General features: G+C 37.3%; 2 protein-coding genes across 3 annotated transcripts; both read right to left on the reverse strand.

Annotated features, from left to right (window-relative positions):
* Positions 1-6,701: 6,701 nt before the first annotated feature.
* On the reverse strand, positions 6,702-8,849 carry LOC141605623 (uncharacterized). 2 transcript variants are annotated; one of them, XM_074424484.1, is made up of 2 exons: positions 8,149-8,849; positions 6,702-7,427 (listed from the first exon to the last, which is right to left on the reverse strand). In XM_074424484.1, exons 1-2 carry the CDS (start codon positions 8,743-8,745, stop codon positions 6,984-6,986), a joined length of 1,041 nt encoding a protein of 346 aa, XP_074280585.1. In that variant the 5' UTR covers positions 8,746-8,849; the 3' UTR covers positions 6,702-6,983. The 2 variants fall into 2 exon arrangements, with proteins under 2 accessions (XP_074280585.1, XP_074280584.1); XM_074424483.1 differs by having other exon boundaries at positions 6,702-7,430.
* Positions 8,850-18,540: 9,691 nt separating this feature from the next.
* Positions 18,541-20,010, reverse strand: LOC141605624 (U-box domain-containing protein 17-like). The gene has a single exon (XM_074424485.1). The coding sequence runs from the start codon at positions 19,856-19,858 to the stop codon at positions 18,857-18,859; it is 1,002 nt and encodes a 333-aa protein (XP_074280586.1). The 5' UTR covers positions 19,859-20,010; the 3' UTR covers positions 18,541-18,856.

The raw sequence follows: 20,010 nt of genomic DNA on the forward strand, positions 1-20,010 counted from the left end.
TGTTCTCCTCTCTTTCTAGTTTTCAAAACATCTTTTAGATCGAATTTTCACCGTGAAACGAGAGAGAAATCGCAGTTTGAAAGTTGCTGTCCAGATTCGCAAAAACGTGTTGTTTGCTTTGTTTCTTCGTCGACGACGGCCTCTCGAGATAAAATCTACCATCGATTACGACCCAAGACGGTGTCAACGATACATGTAGGTTGAGGGTGCATCAAATCCTCCTCTTTCTCCCTTTTATTTCGTTTTTTATGTTTGTTTTTATTGTTTCGTTTTATTTTGTTTATCGATTGTTATCATTAACTATGAAACTAGTTTAGTCCGAGTATGAGTTAAAGTACCACCATGAACACCCGCGTTGACTTGAGATGGGAAAGAAATCCGCTACATCAGTCGGTCGTAACCCCCGTCTCATTTACATATCCTCGTGTTCAAGGTAAGGCATTAATAAAACGAATTCTAACTTCGCTCTTCGCTTTTGACCCCTCTTTTGTTTCGTGTAATTCGACCCACCCTAGGACCATTCACATGTTAATATGACCTCTTATTGTTAACATATAACTCGTTTAGATGACATTAGATCAATTTAATAACCTAATTAGACACGTTAGGGTATATCGACATAGCTTTAAAAATCAACTAACAATTCTATAACCTAATTGAACGCATCTCTCTTTTCACTCGATTTCTCGCTAGCATAGGAGTGCGTGATTAGCACCTTCCTATTAACACTCGATGAGTAGCATTAATATCGTAACTCCTTGACCTAATTTGACCCCTTTAGGCCGTGTAGAATACACATTTGCAAGACATCTTTTCAATCGATCAACGTCGTTTCTAACTTGTTTTTCTAACTTGTTTCCTAACCCGTTTCGCAATCATTTATCTAACCTAATGAATCTAACCTAAGGATTAGGGTAGGCTAGAACGTGTAGGCCGTGTTTGGCCGTGTCTTTGTAGCCCTTTTCTCGTTTTTTTCTTATCTTTATCTCATTATTCCGTATCTTGTAATTACTTTGTTTATCGAGTCGTGTTTGGTAGTTTGTTTGTAATTAGTTTTACTTTTATCGAGTCAAAACTTCTTCAAAAAACCTCAGTCTTGTTTGGTTAGATGGTTATGCCCCAATGCATGTAAGAGCTTAGTAAATCGCATGTTGTTTAAAGCAACATGGCCCGATTTATGCTAATGCATGCTTTGGTGTGTGGCCCTATGTCTAATTCGATAAGATTAAGTGAAAGCACGCATCACGAGGAGTGACTCAAGGCCGTGAGTCATGTAAGCCGTGGGCCACCCCTTTGTGCACGTTTTCCTAGGCCGAATGGCCGTGTAATGCGTCATGTACGGTTTTGTGTATAGCGTTGTATTTTAGATCGAGTTGTATCTTTAATTTATCGTTGTGTCGGCATGAAATGCCTGGGTTGTAATAGGATAGATCCCAACGGCTCCCCCATTCCCCTCAAGCCTTGTTTGTTTCGTTTATATGTTTTTAGATCAATCAACCCACATGCTAAATTACAACTTTGACAAAGTTAGTTTAGTTGCATCTAAATCGACATAGAAACTTCACATGTTAGGGTTTTGAAAACGATGTTTGCATATCATATATCGTAGTAGCTATGACTTTGTTTGAAATCCGATACTTGACTTAGTAGAGGTCGTTATTGACGGGCGGGGTTAGGTGTCCTTATGGGCTTCCTAACACGTACCCTCACCCCTTACTCAAGATCTATGGTTTGTGGATCCGTCTAAATACCATTGGATTACGAGAGTCATTCAAATCGAGTGATATAGGGTATAAGTCTTTATCTTTAATCACTCGTAGTCGATTGGCTTTATGCTTTTCGACGAAAGGTGTAAAGTTGACTTGAACGGTTCCAAGTTCCCAAAAAACTTGGTGGCGACTCTAATTTGTCTTAATTCGATTCGAAAGAACCTCGAGTCGATTATGCCTAGTGTGGATCCCGAGGACGCAGTTCCCGAGGGCCTTGTCCACACTTATGGAGAGTTTTTTTTTCTCCATCAATTCATTCATACTTTAACATAATATTTCTAGTGTAAGAAATGTAGAAACTCTCTTGAAAACTAGAGAAATAATCACTCCAAAATTCATCTTCTCTTAACCGAAATTAAGAGACCAATATTAATATTTTTGGGTCAATTTTTAGTAAGATTATTATTATTCTAGATCTAATAATATTAATCTATTAAGGGGCTATCTTGGGTATTCACTTTTGGGAGAGATTCTATACTTGAATCTATGTTCATCCATTTTAGGAGTGCTCAAGAACAAGTAAGAAGGAGATCTTACTTGTGCCCAATAATCCGAAATCTTCAATGTAAGATGATGATTTCTTCTTTATCCTTTTATTGTTTGCATGCATAAGATTTGCAATTTATTTTATGACTAAATAAATTTGAACATATATGAATAAGTTAAGTATTGAGATATAGATTTCTAACATATAAGTCTATTAAGCTTGTGAGAACAACGGTATAATTAAATGTCTATATGGTTTATCAAGACAAAATTTAACACCATAGCAGAGCCTTGATTTATATATTTTCTAAGCAAGATGAGTACTTTTTTATTTTATATTCCGTACACAACCAACCAATAAACTCGAGAATGAAAGCGAAATTGTATTAGGAAACCTGATCTCAACAACATATACAGAGTATTATACAAAGGTCTAATGCGTAATAGTAGACATACCTTTACGATGACATATGTATTACGGAGTATTTCTAATTTGTTGAGATGATAACAACTCTACAACCACCTGCACAAAAACCAAAAGTAAATAAATCAGCATTTAGTGCACGAATCACGATATATGTATGTATCTACAAAGTCATCCTGCATAAATTAAACAGAACACCTAATTATCCCGTACAAATTTAGAACAAAACTAATGCAGTATTATGGAAGTAATGAAATAACAAACAAACGATGTTATTATTGCTGCTCATTATAAGCGACTAAAAACACCAATCACAAATGCCGATTTTGCATGAGGCCCTGACCTTTATAAAAGATGTTAAACTTTAGGTCTTTGTTAGTCTTCAAAATTCATCACTAATAAGAATTCTGTTCTAGTTCCAATTAGAGGAAACGAGACGGTGTAACTATCAGGGGCGGCCAATGATATTGAGAGGCCCTGTTCAAAATGTTATTTTAAGGCCCCTAAGATTTTTTTAAACACCAAATTTTTCTACCCGTCAAGTAGCGTAAAGTATACATAACAATGATAATCTAATGTGATTTTTTATAGCGGTTCAACCAGAATGTCGACCTAAATCGAGGAAATAAATTTACCAAAAAATGACCCAAATCCTATCCTATTTGCCCGACAAATGACACGATTTTATTTAGGGTTCATAGACTAAAGCACAATAACAATCTAAAAGAATTAACATGAATGAAAGGTAAATTTTAATTACAAATTAAAAGCTCGATCTAGTTGAGTATAAAAATTGTATTGGGAACTTTTAAAAACTCTTAAAAAGAAAAGATGATGGAGGTTAAAAAAATAAAATACAGAGTGCAAGGAACCAAATTAATTGCACAACCCTTGGTCTAGATTAATTTATGACTTTGTTAATGTGACTGATTTGGGGAAGGCCCAAAGTAATTTCATGTTATTGGGTGCAAGTTGTAGCCGTCTTGGTGGTGAAGCCCAATCAGATTTAAAAGCTCACTCTAATTAAGATAGTAATGGACTTCAGAATTTTGGGGCCCTTAATGTTGTTGGGCCCCGATTCGGAGAACTGAATTGCACTACCCTAAGGCCGCCCTTGGTTATTATCAAAGTATATTTTATATTTATATTTACGATAATTGGACTCGTATTGGTCGGAAGTCTTTCAGAAAAACTGGAGTTTCTGTAATCGCTCGAAAAAAACTTCTTTTAATAATATAGATAGATAGATAGATATTTATTCTTTTAGCTAGGATAATAATGAGTTCGATATATGATTATCTTATTGAGTTTAAATAATAGCATAAATAAATCATTCACATCTCCGATTTTTGCTTTAACCTCTACTTACACAAAGTTATTAGATCGTCATGGGCTGGGTCATACGAGTCGGGGAGCTATGGCTCGGGTCGTACACATCTTGGTCGGGTTAGGAAAAAACTTTAAGTCTTATTTTATTTTTTAAAATTTTTCACTCGAAAATATATACTGTTTAAAATTAAATTATATGAGTACGTCAGAAGTGGAATATTGCTTTGATAGGTAAGTTAGTCTGGTGGATGGCAGCTAAGCTAGATAAACTTTGGGTTCAGTGGATTCATCATGTCTACTTAAAGAATACCTGCTGGCAAACTTATAATCCTCCTCCTGATATCAGCTGGTACTGGAGGAAAATCTGCAAGGTTCGTGATCATATTGCTGTAGATTTTGTTGATAATGTTTGGACTTTGGAGTATAAGTGATGAAGGCTACTCAGTTCAAAGCTGCTATTTTTATATTTATTATTTCAATTATAATATAAAAATATTACTCCCTCCGCACAATTGTTTTCACCCCATTTTTCTAATATATGTGAGAAGTATTTTATTGAAATGGGGTGAAAATAAGTGTGTGAAGCGAGTAATATTTTAATAATATTTTTTATTTATCATTGACCCATCGGGACATGTCGGGTTTACCCTAAAATAACGGGTCATTTCGAATTCGGATTATTTCGCGTCGCAAGTTAAGATTTACTGGTCTTTGATCCTAAAAAACGGAATTGGGTTATATTTTGACAGGTTTAAGTGTACTGAGTGAAAGTAAGTTAAAAACAATGAACCCACAAATCCAAAATGGAAACGACATTAAATGAAGCAGCTATGCTAAGTGAAAGACTGAAAGCAAGATCAAATAACACCAGTGCCCTAAATGAATTTAAGGAAATTCCCACCTATACCCTTATGATATGGACTAATTTCATTTGTATCCTTATTTTTCAGGAAAATTTACTTGTGCCCTCCAACTCTTTACCTATATATACATAGACCTGTTAAACAGATCGGACGGGTCGGGTCGAATACGAATTGGGTTAGATCTCACCTTTTCTTTTTCTCTTAACCAAACCCTAATAGTTGGGGGGTTTAGTGGACTTGTTAATTAGCTAATTATAATAAGTATTATGGGTAATTAAAGGTTAATAATAAAGGGGTTTTACTTATTATAAAGATTATAGAAGGTATTTTAACTGTTATTGTTATATTAATGTAGGGAGTGATTTGTAGGGTTTCGCATACCCTAGCCATGAGCCAGGACTAACTGCAAATATTAAACAAATTAACATAGTAATAAGATGAATCACATACCTCTTAGCGCAGCGGAATAATAACGATAATAAGAAGTATAACTGATGTAGAAATCCAATAACCCAGACGAATAATTAGCACCCCATTTGTGATGCCTCTACCGGTATCCACACAAGTACTAAACCACGCCTTGTATGCTAGTACTGAAGGGGAGAAGACAACCTTAGAGAAATTTTCTCTCACTTGTGTTTTTCAGTATATGTCAGACTAATGAATGAATCAGATGATTAGGTTTGTCACCACAAACCTTCTTTTATATTAGTGAGATACATCGGGTTGACTTACTAACCTTATCCTTAGCGCAGTTGGGCCTAATCAGTATTAGAGCCCATATTAGTATTATTATAAGTCCGACTTATAATTATACTAATTCCGTACCTTTTGTGTGTGACCTAATAGGCCCACTTAAGACTACCGGACACGTAAACCATTTAAGTGTCAAACCGACATTGGCCTCTAGCAAAGCATATCGACTACATAGACTCAAGCGAGTTAATTCGTATAGGACAGTGGACATAACTCCTTCAGTCTCCCACTTGTACATGTCCTCATAAGAACCAGAATAAGTCTTTTTTTCTCGAATCTCTGAGTTGACTTGCAAAAGAGCATATGGATGAATCATCCATCTGAGCGCGGCCACGCATTTACACAAGTCACACTCTTCGAGAGGTCAAGAAACAATACACCCCCTTCATAAGGGAGGAGAAAATCCCCTCTTGTCTAACCACATCCCATCACACGCTCCATGCACACCTAATGATCAGCCATGATCCCCTTTTACAGCGTAGGAATGATATCAAAGTATACACTTCACATGTACAGAATAGTCAAAGACTCGGGTCTAAAGACCAAAACAAGTCAACAGCTTGTAAAGAACTTTACTGACACTAAGCGAATCCTTAATAAAGTCCTTTTGGGCGGGTTTGTTTAATGTGTATTCTCCAACACACATCCATGCACCTGGCTTAGTATCTCCATACTTTACGACTTATGGAACATAGCCATCAACCAGCGTACATACTAGTCATTTATAAATATTCAAATGTCCCAACATAATACTTTGACTAGAGGCAAAAATAATATCATCCAAATGGAGTTCCACAACTAAGTCACGGACTTAGTGATCCATTTCATCAATGTATGTTATTTAGGGACAAATAATCCAATCAATATTGATAGATTTGATTAATTAGTGGAGTCATGTGGAGGTTTCTAATTAAGAACTTAGCGAAAGTTCTTCCATTTTATATTGTAAGATAAAGTTCTTAAGTTTAATAATTGACAAAGAATGACTTGGTAAAAGAAGAACTTTATTTAAAAAATATTCCATTGCACTTGCTCTTAGACCTATAAAGTTCACGGGCACGAAAACTAATCACCTCTAATAATTGAACATTCATATTATTCCGTATACCTCCCCAAACAAGGTTGCATAATTAATGGCATGCAAGATGGAGCATCGTTACGCTCGATAATACATTAATACCCATTGTTCTTGTAACAGCTAGGATAAGTAATGGTGAGTTACATACACTTCCAAGTTCCAACACCATCATTCATAATCATACGTATATTTTTATCTACGTCCCATTCCCATGTTTAACAATTAAATAAAAACGAAGCCCTTGCTAACATAATTTAATTAGTAACTAAAATGTCATATCAACTTCTTCCAATTCTCAACGAAGAATCAACACTTTTACCAATTGCTTTTGCAAAAATCCTAGCAATTTCCAATTGGGTATTAGCAATAATCTCAGTCCTTTTAAGATCCATTTCTCCCCTCTTAGCCTCTGCTTCCACTCTCATCCTCTCAACTTCCCTCATTGTGTCCATCCTCGCTTGCTCCGACCGCACAACCGCATCCGCCACCCACCGGATACTCTCAGCTACATCTTCCCAACTACCACCACCATTACTACTCTCATCTCGTCTTCGCCTTTTTCTCTTCCTATTCTTCATTCTCTTCTTCATATTCACCCCGTCTTTTTCATTGCTGTAAAGTGCAGGAGTGCTGCTATCTGTTTCTACATGGTGATTCTCATGATTGTTGTTCTTGTCTGAGATTTGGTCTGATAATTTTTCTGCCACTGCATCATTATTTTCCTGCTACATGTTATAAGTCAGTCCTTGAAACATATTTGGCGCAAAATTTGACAGGACATAGAACGTAAACAAAATTTGGCACGACAAACAAAAAAAAAAAAAAAAAAAAACCACATAATATGCTTGTGTGTTATGAAGTAGTGGAGTACCAGTCGGTTGATGCAAGCTTTAGCGTAATTTTGATTATAGATCATTCGATACACAAATTACTTGAAATGATCGTACCTGTGAGAACCACCCATTAACTATAAAACTACATGAAGAGTATACAAGTATTTAGGCCGGTCTCAGCACGTGTGAAACAGCCTCTATGTCCTTTCAACACATAGTTACAATAAGGTTGGGTATACCGGACTTTTTATGCCGTAATAGGCCTACGATATATGTCTCATTTACTATAGGTCTAGGTTCCATATGCAATATGCATCAAGAGTTGAAATACATTCACACAATCAGAAAACGTAAAATGAGGGGCATATTTATCAGTGCATTAAGAACTATGCTAATATGGAATAGGTAAATAAATGGCTATCTGCCTAGAACTAAATCAAAATGTTTGGCATGATTATAAAAGAAATAAACATCCCTTTCATGCATCAATCTTGGGTACCACAAATAATGAGCACTAGTTGGTGGGAAGTCCTTATGATAAGACTCAAAGGGCAGCCATTTTAATTATTACAAGAAAGAAAAAGGAAAAAAAGAGAGAGATTCCACTGACCTTAACCATGGGATCCACATCATTAGACTCCTGAGAGTTATTTTCAGCCACCTCCACTGCAGGCTGCTGAGGTGGTGGAGGAGGTGTCACGAGAAATGATTCCAACACCGGTCCAGCCTGAGGCGGCTCAAGAGAAGGAGGAGGAGGAAGGGGTGGCTGAAATGGCAATGAGCCATGATTGGTAAGTGTGGTAGCTCCAGTCCCACGTAAGAGATGATCGAGTCTCGAGTAAAGCGGCCATGATGACGTGTCAGTGGTAGCGGACTCAGACCTGTACCTCTTCTTCATGGACTCAATCTTGTTCTTACATTGAGTTTGTGTCTTAGGTGACTTGGAATTGCATGAACGTGAAGAAACACACTTGGCAACATCTTCCCAATCTTGTCCCTTAAGTTTTGCTCTGTTTCTCAGAATCCACTTTGATTCATAGGCCTCAAGCAAAATTGTTACAGCCCCTTCACTCCATTCATCTCTTTTGAGTCTATCCCCGCCACCACCACCACCACCGGAAACAGCAACCCCGAGCGGTTTCCTAGGAGATAATTCGAATTTGGTAGACGGGTTTTCATCATCTTGGGTGGTTATTTCCCTATCCATTATCTATCTATTTCACCACCCTCTTAACCCCCTTCTCCCCCTCTTAATAATGTTCAACTAGGAGTAGTACTATGTAATGTGGGTAAGTGGGGCTAATATGTTTTAGGTTGATAAAGATGCTCACATAGGACCAAAGATAAAAGTTGCATTGGCTTATGCTAGCATTTAGAGGTTATTTTAAAAGGGTTAGTAGAAACTAGTTATAAGTAGGCTAAATGCCAAAACATAAATGAAACAAAGGAAAGGGATTCAACCACTAGCATTACATAATTTAGGAAGGCATTAGTGTAGGAATTTAATGGGGGAGTGTATGTATACAAACAAGTATAAGCCTATAGCCTATAGGGATTGTAGTAGTACCACACAAGTGGACAACCACCAATATCAAAATAGAACATGTAGTAGAAGCGGCTAGTCTTCCTTAAAACGCCACTATCCCTCTTAAGTTAAGACGGGTCAAATATTACCCCACGTGTCATATAGGACAATTTTTTTACCTTTTCTAATGCATTTTGCTTTGTGCTATTCATCCCATGTAGATGTATTTGACCGATCTTAAGCTTAAGATGGATAATACCGTCTTAAACAAGAATTTGTGTAGTAGAAGAGGCTGGGAAGAAATAGTTGTATAGTAGTAGTAGTAGTATAAATTCACCACTAACGTTTGAAAGAACATGAAAAAGGGAAAAAGGCTAGTGGACTAACAAAGTAACCAATGGACGGCACACTTTGTCAAATGAACTAATCATACAAATGTCACACTACAACTTTGTGATTATATTATTGGACTCGGTATCTTCTTCATTTTAATTTTACCAAATATTCTTGGAATTCTAATATCACATTCGCTAATACAATCGACTCATGAATAAGAGATGCAATAATAATCAGACTGGGTCAGTGAGAGAATAAAGAGAAAAACCGAAAAATCGAGAATCGTTTTTAAAATAATGACTTATTGAAGAGCGAAATACTCCTTTGAATTATAATATTCCCTCTATTGCAACAAGTTGACTACATTTTTCATTTTTCAAAACGAATCAACATCTAGTCATGGGGGTAAGCACGACCTCCTACTTAACCTGGTCAATAATCCACCCTGGAACAGAGTCGAGTCAAGGTTTAAATTCCTAAGGTCGGTCCACCTCTAGCAAGTCAAAAAGCATTAAAGAAAAAGGGAAAAAAAATGTTCTAGTCCTCGTAGCCGGGGACATCGACTTCCATAGGCCGATTTAGGATCAGGTTAGCCAATCATAACCCAACTCGAGGCTGTCCGAGCTGAAGAGAAGCCCGCCTGTGGTCATCTCTAACCCTGAGAAGCTATACCATTCTATGTTGCCTATAGGGCATATTTAGTGTTGGAATAAAGGCAATGACCACCAAAATATCAACGGTGGTCGTCAAGTCACGTGGGTATGTCACCCACTATAGCTCAAAAAATAGAAATTTTACACACCTCAAAGATCACCACATTGAGATGCAATTTTGTTGCCCATTGTACTTTTTTCTCTCATTAATAATAATCCAGTATAGTATAGTTGCTCTCTGCCTTTGGTGTCTCTTTTTATCTCTTGATCAGACTCCTTTCTCCTTTCTGTGCCTTTTAAAAGCCGCATTAGATTCATCTCCACTTGGAGGCTTACAGAAGCCAAGACTATTAGCCTTTTAGACCACCTCCAAGCTAAGCAAGATTAATTGGGAGGGTCAATTGATGAAAAATCACCTTAATCCTCATTTACGCAAAAGATTAGGGTGACCCAAGGGTTGAAAAGGTGAGAAGAGGTCAATTGGTAACCTTCACTTGCTGACCCAAGAATTGACCTTACATGTGTCAAATTGTAATTGGTTACAATATTTAAAATCCAATAAAAAAAACTAATATATTAACATTAAAAGTACAAAGAGTACAAAGCCTAGAAAATATTTTGATTCTTTTTGAAATCCGATTTTGTTGTCCCAACTCCGGACTCAAGATTTTGTTGAGGAAACCCCTAATTTTTGTGCAAAAAAATCCAAAAAAAATCATTACTATAAAAAAAAAAAATCAATCCAAATCACTCGGTGAAGGTCGAAATTTGACTTAAAAGGAGGATGAAGCTCTTATGTCTGCTTGGTGTTTCCATATCACCAACTCAATAGTTGGCAAAAACCAAAGAGCAGTCACAATATGGAGTAAGGTACACGAGTTGTATGAACAAACTCGGACGGAAAATCAAAATCAAAGTAAAATTGGTATTAGGAGTCTTGACGGAATGAAAAACCGTGCTAAACGACTCAATTTCCTAGTCAACAAATGGGTTGGTTGTTACGGAAAAGTTTTAAATAGACCACCCGCAAGCGGCACTAACATTGAAGACGACATTGAATTAGCTCAAAAATTATTTCGTTTGGAGAACGAAAATAATGATTTTGTAGACTTTCATGTTTATAAAATCATGAGTAAATACCCAAAGTGGAGCGTACAAAATTTTCAAACGAATTTAAGTGAAAACATTAGTATCTCGGGTTCAAAAAGGTCGAGGTCGGAAATGGATTCTAGCCCTCGTAACTAAAATTAGTTTTGGATGCTTTATATTATTTCGTAGTATTTCATGTTTATTAATATCATGTTTGCTTTTTTTTTTTTTAAAATTATGTATGCGGCTTTTTTAATTATGAATGCGGTTTTTTTCTTGTCAATGAAATCGTCTTTTGGATTATTAAATTTTAACATTGTTATTTAATATTTTTTTTCCGAAGTGTACGTCATTAAATTTATGTTTAATATATTAGATTACTTTTATTTTTTTTAAATTACAATAAAAACTTGTGTATAATTAGTTAGTAAATAATAATTGAAAAAGTAAGAGAGAGAGGTTTTAGTGGGGTAGAGAATGTGGGAAATAGTTGGAAAAGATTAAAAATGTTGGAAAGTGGAAAATGATTGGATTAATTGACCCAGATCGTGACCTTCTACTTGGGAGGGTGAAAATGGGTCAAGTTAATAAGGGGTGATTAAGAGTAAAAATTCTAATTGACCCGATTAAGTCGATCTTTTGCTTGGGGATGGTCTTACATTTGGGCATATTCATGCTACTGCACACTATGTGATAAAGGGTACACTGGCTAGGAAGAGTGTCAATGTGCCACTTTACCAATGTGGGTGTCTCCCTAGACTGCTTTATCATGTCATCGGTATAACTTACTAAAGCTGGCAAGTCTGACCTGACCCGAGTGACCCGATCCGGACCCGAGCAAACCCGACCTGACCCGAACCCGAAAATACTGTGACCCGAAACCGACCCGATGACGACCCGTAACCCGATACGACCCGATTATCAGTGACCCGAACCCGACCCAGACCCGACCCAATATTGACCCGACCCGATACTGACCCGATTAAATTTATGACCCGACAATTATTAAGCTTAATTTTGATAAAAATGAAAGTGATTTTGTGTTTAGATTGATATTTTTGACTTAGTAATGGATTAATTAAACCAAATAATAGGTTAAAAACTAAATTTAATGGTAAAAATTTATAGTAATGCGATTAAGTTACCGGACCCGATAACGACCCGACCCGACCCGATACATCCTTTGACCCGAAATGACCCGACCCGATAACGACCTGAACCTGACCCGACTCGACCCGAAAGGGTATGCTGACCCGATATGACCCGAACCTGATATGACCCGACCCGACGTGACCCGACCCAAACCCGACCCGACTGACCCGATTGCCACCTCTATAACTTACACTAGCATTTGTGTCCGATTATATGTGCAACATCGAAAGAGGAGGTTGTAACTTGTTCTAGGCAAATAGTGTAAGTTATACCGATGACATGATAAAGTAGCGAGAAAATACAAATGGGGTTTTGTATTTTGTTTCTTCTTTCAAAATCGGAAAAATTTCAAATTTTCTTGTATTTTTTTGTCTCATGTACAAACTCACACGATCACTAAGTGATGTGAGTACGGACACGGCCCAAAAAGAGCTATTACACGGTCCTTTGCAAGCTGCTATACGGTCCATCATTACAAATATGTTTATCTTATTTACTAGCTAATAATATGTTTAATTTATTTACCTAAAATTTGGTTGTGTAGTTAATAAACTCATTAGTGTTAGACCTTTCATTTTTATTTGCTTTTATGGTTGTAATTAGTGAAGGATTGATGGCAACCCTTCACTAGACTAGGAGTTCGGTGTTGGCTGCTATATAAGGCCATCAGGGGCGATTCTAGGATTTGATAGAAGGGGTTGCGTAAAAAAAATTTACAACGAAAAATCGAGTTATACATTAAAAAATCTTATTTAATAGGGCAAAATATATGGTAAAAGAACATTAAAAAAAATTGCTCAATAGAAGGATTGAACCCATGACCTTTTAAGGTAAAAAAAAAGTATCACAAACCACTAGATCAACATAATTAATATGCTCCTTTATCAATCAAAATTTGTATTTATTTTTGGCAATGGGGGTGCAGATGAATCCCCTGCACCCCCATGAAAACCGCTCCTGAAGGCCATGAATTTGCTTAATAAAAGACACACATGAATGATAAAAAAAAAAGAACTTGAACGTTGTTGTTGCAATTGTTTGACGGCTCGACGCATTTCGATCCAAATTTGTTATTGTTTGACGCGTTTCAAGCATTAACCCGAGTTATAATCAATAGGTCTTAATTATAGTTCACCATTGCTCGAGTTATAGGTCTAACCCGAGCAAATATCCCATTGTTTCGATTTCTAGACAGATTTCGAAGCAAATATCCCTTTTATCATTATCGTTCTTATTCTTTAAAACGTTTCCGCACCAAATTCATATCATAAGTGCTCTGATACCATTTGAACCGTGTGGGTAGGGGTGCGGAAGCGTTTTGGTTCATATTTTGTACTTGCTCGTGGTTGATCGACATTATGGATATTTTGAACGGATGAAATATTTTTTTTGTATTTTTGTTGTGTAATTTGGATATTTACCAAGCTAGACCTATAGCTTGATAATGGTCGGAATTCTCGTAACGCGACAAGAAATTCCCCTTAAACGTTGGATCACGTCCTCGGCTTAAGTCAAGACTCGAAACGCGTCAAGATGTCTCTACACTCGTGTATGCCACACAAAATGCTTTGACGGTTTTTGGAGAAAACTTCTCAAAAACAATTTTAATTTCTTTAATCAATGTTGAAAATGAAATACAACCTTGGCTTATATAGCCTAGGATATACTTGGGCTCCAAGGAAGCATTAACTAGTCTAGCCTAGATTCTACCACAATCACCTAATTAAATTTTATGGAGAAAAATACTTGAAAACATAGATTACAAAGCTTGACAAATAATAAATTTACGTCTCGAATTCACGCTCAAAGACTCCAACCGTGGGCTGCTGTTGCGTCCCTTCTTGTTTTGCGTGCTTGAATTATATCATTAACCCGTAATTTATTAGTTATTATATTTTATTTCGGGATTATTTTAATTTAATTTTATTTGCGATTCCCGTCAGTTTTATTGAAATTTTTGCCCCCCTCTACACGTATCAACACTCTCTTTATTCAAAAAGAATCGTCCCGATTCTTGTGCCTTCAAGTGTCGAGAGGAGATGCTGGTTCGTGTCCATTATTATCTGCCCAATTCCCACAACGACTTGTAGCGAGCCCGGGTCAAATACCTTTGACATTTGCTGCTGGTTCCAAACACATATTTGTATTTCTTGATATATTGTTGCGGTGATGAACACAAAATTACCACAGCCTCGAATTATTTTCTACCAAAGATGGTCAGCCACCGAATCTGATTTTGGAATGGTATCAGAGTTTCGACTCTTGATTTCCTTAAACCAAGACGCGAGTACGGACACGGCCCAAAAAGAGCTATTACATGGTCCTTTGCAAGCTGCTACACGGTCCATCATTACAAATATGTTTATCTTATTTACTAGCTAATAATATGTTTAATTTATTTACCTAAAATTTGGTTGTGTAGTCAATAAACTCATTAGTGTTAGACCTTTCATTTTTATTTGCTTTTATGGTTGTAATTAGTGAAGGATTGATGGCAACCCTTCACTAGACTAGGAGTTTCAGTGTTGGCTGCTATATAAGGCCATGAATCAATACATATATATAAAGCAGAAACTTTTCGAGCGATATTAGAGAGTCCAACTTTTTTAGAAATCCTAACAAGAGTAGATTTCGAAAAAAAGCTAAATAAATAAAATTATCCTAATAAAAGTAGATTTCTTAGTATTTAAAACAAATTTTATTAAATTATCCTAATATAAGTAGATCAAATATATTTTGATAAAATTATCCTAATATAAGTAGATTAAAATTATCAAATAGATAATAGAAATTCATAATTGTTTGACGGCTCGACGCGTTTCGATCCAAATTTGTTATTGTTTGACGCGTTTCAAGCATTAACCCGAGTTATAATCAATAGGTCTTGATTATAGTTCACCATTGCTCGAGTTATAGGTCTAACCCGAGCAAATATCCCATTGTTTCGATTTCTAGACAGATTTCGAAGCAAATATCCCTTTTATCATTATCGTTCTTATTCTTTAAAACGCTTCCGCACCAAATTCGTATCACTAAGCAAACCCGCCTAAAGTGCAGTGCGCGAAATAGTCTCAGGGCCAATGGACCACCTGCCTGCTCTCCATGTCTAAAGGTAGAAGAGGGCGAAAACCTTGAAGAAAATTGACCAAGTAAAGTGACCCTTAGGATATAAGACCACCGGCCGGCCGCCTAGACCAAACTAGAGCCGAACCCCACAAAACAATATTAAATACTTGGCCAATTTTGATTCACCATTTTACATCTTGATTTACTTGTCTCAAAAACCCGTAACTCAACAATTGCTCGTGTGGTAGTGTGGTACTCCCAAACTCACGGATTCAGTTTACTTTGACCGAATCCCGACTACACTCAAACGAATGTGATTCCCTAAAATCACCAACAAAAGCTAGATCTACACAGTCTTAACACTGTTGAAAACACAATAAGATTCTTAACCATGATAAAAGTTACAGTTGCTACAGTTGGAAATTGTCGACCAACCACAGCCACAATGGAAATGATTAGACCTGCTTCTGTTCTGTACAGTAACTAAATACGGCCTAATGCAAACTGGGACCTTAAAAAATACTTCCTCCATTCAACTCCAAACTACCATAGTACACTTTTCACGTTTGCCAACGCATGTTTTGCGCGGTAAATATCATTAGCTACGTATATGCAAAAATTATAAAAGTTACATATTTTTAATGTCTTTCGTAAAAGACGAATCAAATAAGATCCCACAAGAATATATTTTCACTTATATATTGAGAGAAAATTGCAATTGAAGATTCATTTGTGAATAGTATGCAAAAACCAATATGGTAGTTTGGAGTTGAATGGAGGAAGTATGTTGTAATAGCAAAGTTTCACCTGAAATTTGACGCCTCACAGCTATTTGGAAGGTAAATGTCACTGTCAAGCCAGTAAACCACAAGAGCATCTTTCCCAGGAAAGGAAACTGTTGCCAGCAACATAACTCCCCTGGTCTTCTTGCAAATCTTCAAGAAAAAACCCTAGAAACCCAAAAAAATCAGCTCGAAAAATATGCAACATAAACTGTAGCTCACTGATCGTTTATGTATTTACAATTTTCGTAAAACATTCTTGTTTTAGCTATAGGCTTTATTTCCTTTTTGAATGTAGGATTTCATGTTTCGATAAAGAAAATGATGAGTTGAGAAATAAGAGAAAAGAACAAAAGTGCTGTAAGAAACTTCATTCGTGTTATCACAGAAGAGGAGGTTAGCAATAGTTGACACACCGTTATTGATTTACCTTTATCGGTCATGGCGGATCTTAAATAAAAGAGAAGAGGGTCATGTTGATTTTAGGTTTATACCATTTTCACCATTCAATTATTAATACAGAAGATCGACATGTGAATTTATGTACTAAGTGCTTGGTTCATTACCCATCTAAAAGTTAGTGAATTGTAACTAATGGGAATTAATAAATTGGTGTCATGTTTGGTTTACCTAGTCTCCCCTAAGTAACTAGAATTCTACTTCTTGAACGTAAACATTGTTTTTTCTGTGTCATGGAAAATCTACTTCCTATGCATTATAAATTCCTATGATGAACCAAATGAGTACTAATGTACTCTGTATACGAATGTTAAAAAGCTATAGACAAACATGGTCTAAGGAAATGAGTGATTTATGGTGATCTATTTACCACTAACCCAAAAGTCTTGGGACAAGAAGAAATGGGCATATACATGAAACAGCTAAAGATGAAAAACAGAGAAAGAGTTCTAATTAGGGTATCTTAGAAAGATTAAAAGGTAGTAGATGAAAAGGATAAAGTCAGGTTGATCAAGCAAAAGAAAAGCATAAAGTCAGAAGCTCTTTCAATTGGTGGTGAGAAAATTGATGGGCCTCTGCTCTTTTAATTCCTTTCATATAGCATTTGAAAACAGCCACTCTCAGTACAGGTCTGGTCTTTGATTTCCCACCACTTTCAAGTTTTTTTATGTTTTATTTATTTATTGGTTTGTTACCATTGCATGATACAGTTTCATGACCTGGATTAAATATCACAGTTACTATTATTATCAACAAGAGTTCCTAGAATCCAAACCTCATATGGTTTAACCTTACCCAGGTAACACTTGAGGGCGTGTCCTTCGTCTCAACATCCTCTTATTTTTACGCGTTCATTCAATATACTGTCCTTGATTGGAAAGTTGGGACAATAATTCAGAGACAGGTGGAATGGGAAATAAGACATAAACTGGGGACAGAGGATCCACAATACAAAAGGAACAAGCTCTTGTAAATCAAAATTTTAAGTATCAAGAGTAAAAAATAGTTCAGGAACATTCAAAACATGCCAAACGATTCGGTGTACTGACCGCATTCCCTGAGATGAAGCAATTCTGCAATTGTCTTGCTCTTGCGTCTACCTGACAGAGAAACATGTCATTAAATAAACTGCACCACAGAAAACACCAGACACGACAGTCTCATTCTCGAAGAGTAGAAGACCGTGTACCGGAAACAAGGAGTACACCTGGCAAAAAATTATCAGACTTGCACCTGGAAAGAACACCCCTGAACTCACAGTCCACAGAAAATAAGACAAGTCCAGGATGACTGGCAGCACAGTAAATTACGGAGTAATTCTTAAAATAGTGTCAAAAACCAGACGATCATAGGAACACAAATTTAACCAAAAGAAAGGTGGCAAAAGAGTAGCATCTTCTTAAGTTTAAAAGTGGTTTGTTCGAGTTTACGTTTCTGTATACTAATATCAGAAATTCAAATAGAAACTCTTCTACCCACGAGACCTTTGTACATCGATAAGGCCGTATCAGTGGTCTGCAAAATATATTTCAACAGATACCAAAGTCAGCATACCTGCAAGTTTTGATTCCATGAGACGGGAATAACATCATTTTTATTATGATAAAGGGAAGCGTGAATGCAGTTTGTGATGCTGAGTGCTGACAGGCTTTGAGCTGAGATCATGAGTAGCACACCTCAATGACTTCACTGGCCAAGCTAGCATAACATCTGCATCAACAAGACATCGTTTGAACAGCACAACCATTTCATGTGAATATTGAGTTTCGGCTGCCAAATAAAACCTATGTATGCTATGATCTTCAAACAGAATAGGAAAACGGAATCCCTGAAAGTAAATTGTTCCAACCAACTCCTTCAATTGAAGCAAACCAAACAAATATAAAAAACATTCAGAGTTAAGTGCATCAGTAAAAAGAGACAAAAGACATGTCACAACGCAAACTTATGATCCTGAATGAATTTTCTTTTTGGTCTAACGAAGCACAAATAATATAGGTTCAAGCATAGCTCCTACTAATGTACATACATTTCACAATTGCACAACAATCTAAAATGACATACAAATACAACAAAAGCTTAAGAACTCGGAAATCTGAATTAATATCAGTAACAAGTTTAGTAATAGTTAGAAAATCCAAAGTGGAGTAAATGTTTTGTACATTCCACTCTCATGAATTCATGTGTACACGAATTGTATAAAGTAAGTGTATAACATCAACAAACAAACAAACAAACAATGATCAACTAGAATATTTAGTAAGAATGCGTAGACTCCAACAACGGACTGGAACCAAAACCGCTTCCAATCTCCGAAAATTTGATACTAGTACTCATCCCAGTCTCAAGAACATTCATCAAACCTTGAGCCCTAAATTTCCCCTTATCAGTCCCACTACAAACAACCTCCCTTAACCCGTCCAAAACCGAGTCTAACCCAACATCCGTAATCTCCTCCACAACAGTCTGACCCCCAAACTCCACCAACTTAAGCAATGCGGACACGGCATTCTCCTTAACCCTTCTAGTAGCCTGCTGATCTTCCCCCGGAACGATCAAATCCAGCAAAACCCTAACCCCGCCGACACTCCTAAACCCGGCGGGAGCTGCATCACAGCCGGCCAACTGCGCAATAACAGCGGTAACATCCTCCACCACCCCAACCCTCCCATCCCCAGCAACACGGGCGAACAACGCCAAAATCCCGCCAAGGTCGATCACATTCTTCCGGTTCTCCGGACACAAAGAAATCCCAAAAAGCGCCTTAACAGCGTCCTTAACCGACTGCGAGGGCGAATCGAAAGAGGCAACGATATCAACAAGGTAGTAGACCAAGTCACGCATGGAGCCGAGCTTGGGGCGGAGGTCGGGTTGGAGGGATAGGCTGTAGACGGTGGCGGCAGCGGATTGTACGGCGGCGGAGGAGTAATCAGTCCGGTGAGAGGAAAGCGCGTGGGATAGAGCGTGAAGGAAACCGCGCGTGGCGATGAGGGGTTGTTTGGAGGAGATGGATAGGTTAAGGAGGATGGCAGCGGCGTTTTCCTGAGAGAGAGGGGTGGTGGAGTAGAGATTTTCAGCGAGGTTAGAGATGGCGACGCCGTTGGAGAAGGTGGCGATGATGGGTCTGATATCTGGGTCTAGTTTAGTTAGGAGACGGAGTTCGCTCAATGCGGCGGCGCGTGTGGCGTCTGAGATGGAGGTTAGGTTTTCGATTAGGAGGGAGGCGGTTTTAAGCTTGACTTGCTGAGTTAACTCCATTGTTGATCATGGAAGACAAGGTGGAGATGTGGGGGTGATGATTTAGAAGTTGGTTGGTGAAGGTTGTTGGGAAGGAGGGAAAACAAGAAAAGGGGTGTGGAAAATTACTCAAATGAGTCCATTAAACAAACATCCCTACATTCCCTAGTTGG

The sequence above is a fragment of the Silene latifolia genome, chromosome 10, assembly GCF_048544455.1.
Source record: "Silene latifolia isolate original U9 population chromosome 10, ASM4854445v1, whole genome shotgun sequence".
NCBI lineage: Eukaryota > Viridiplantae > Streptophyta > Magnoliopsida > Caryophyllales > Caryophyllaceae > Silene > Silene latifolia.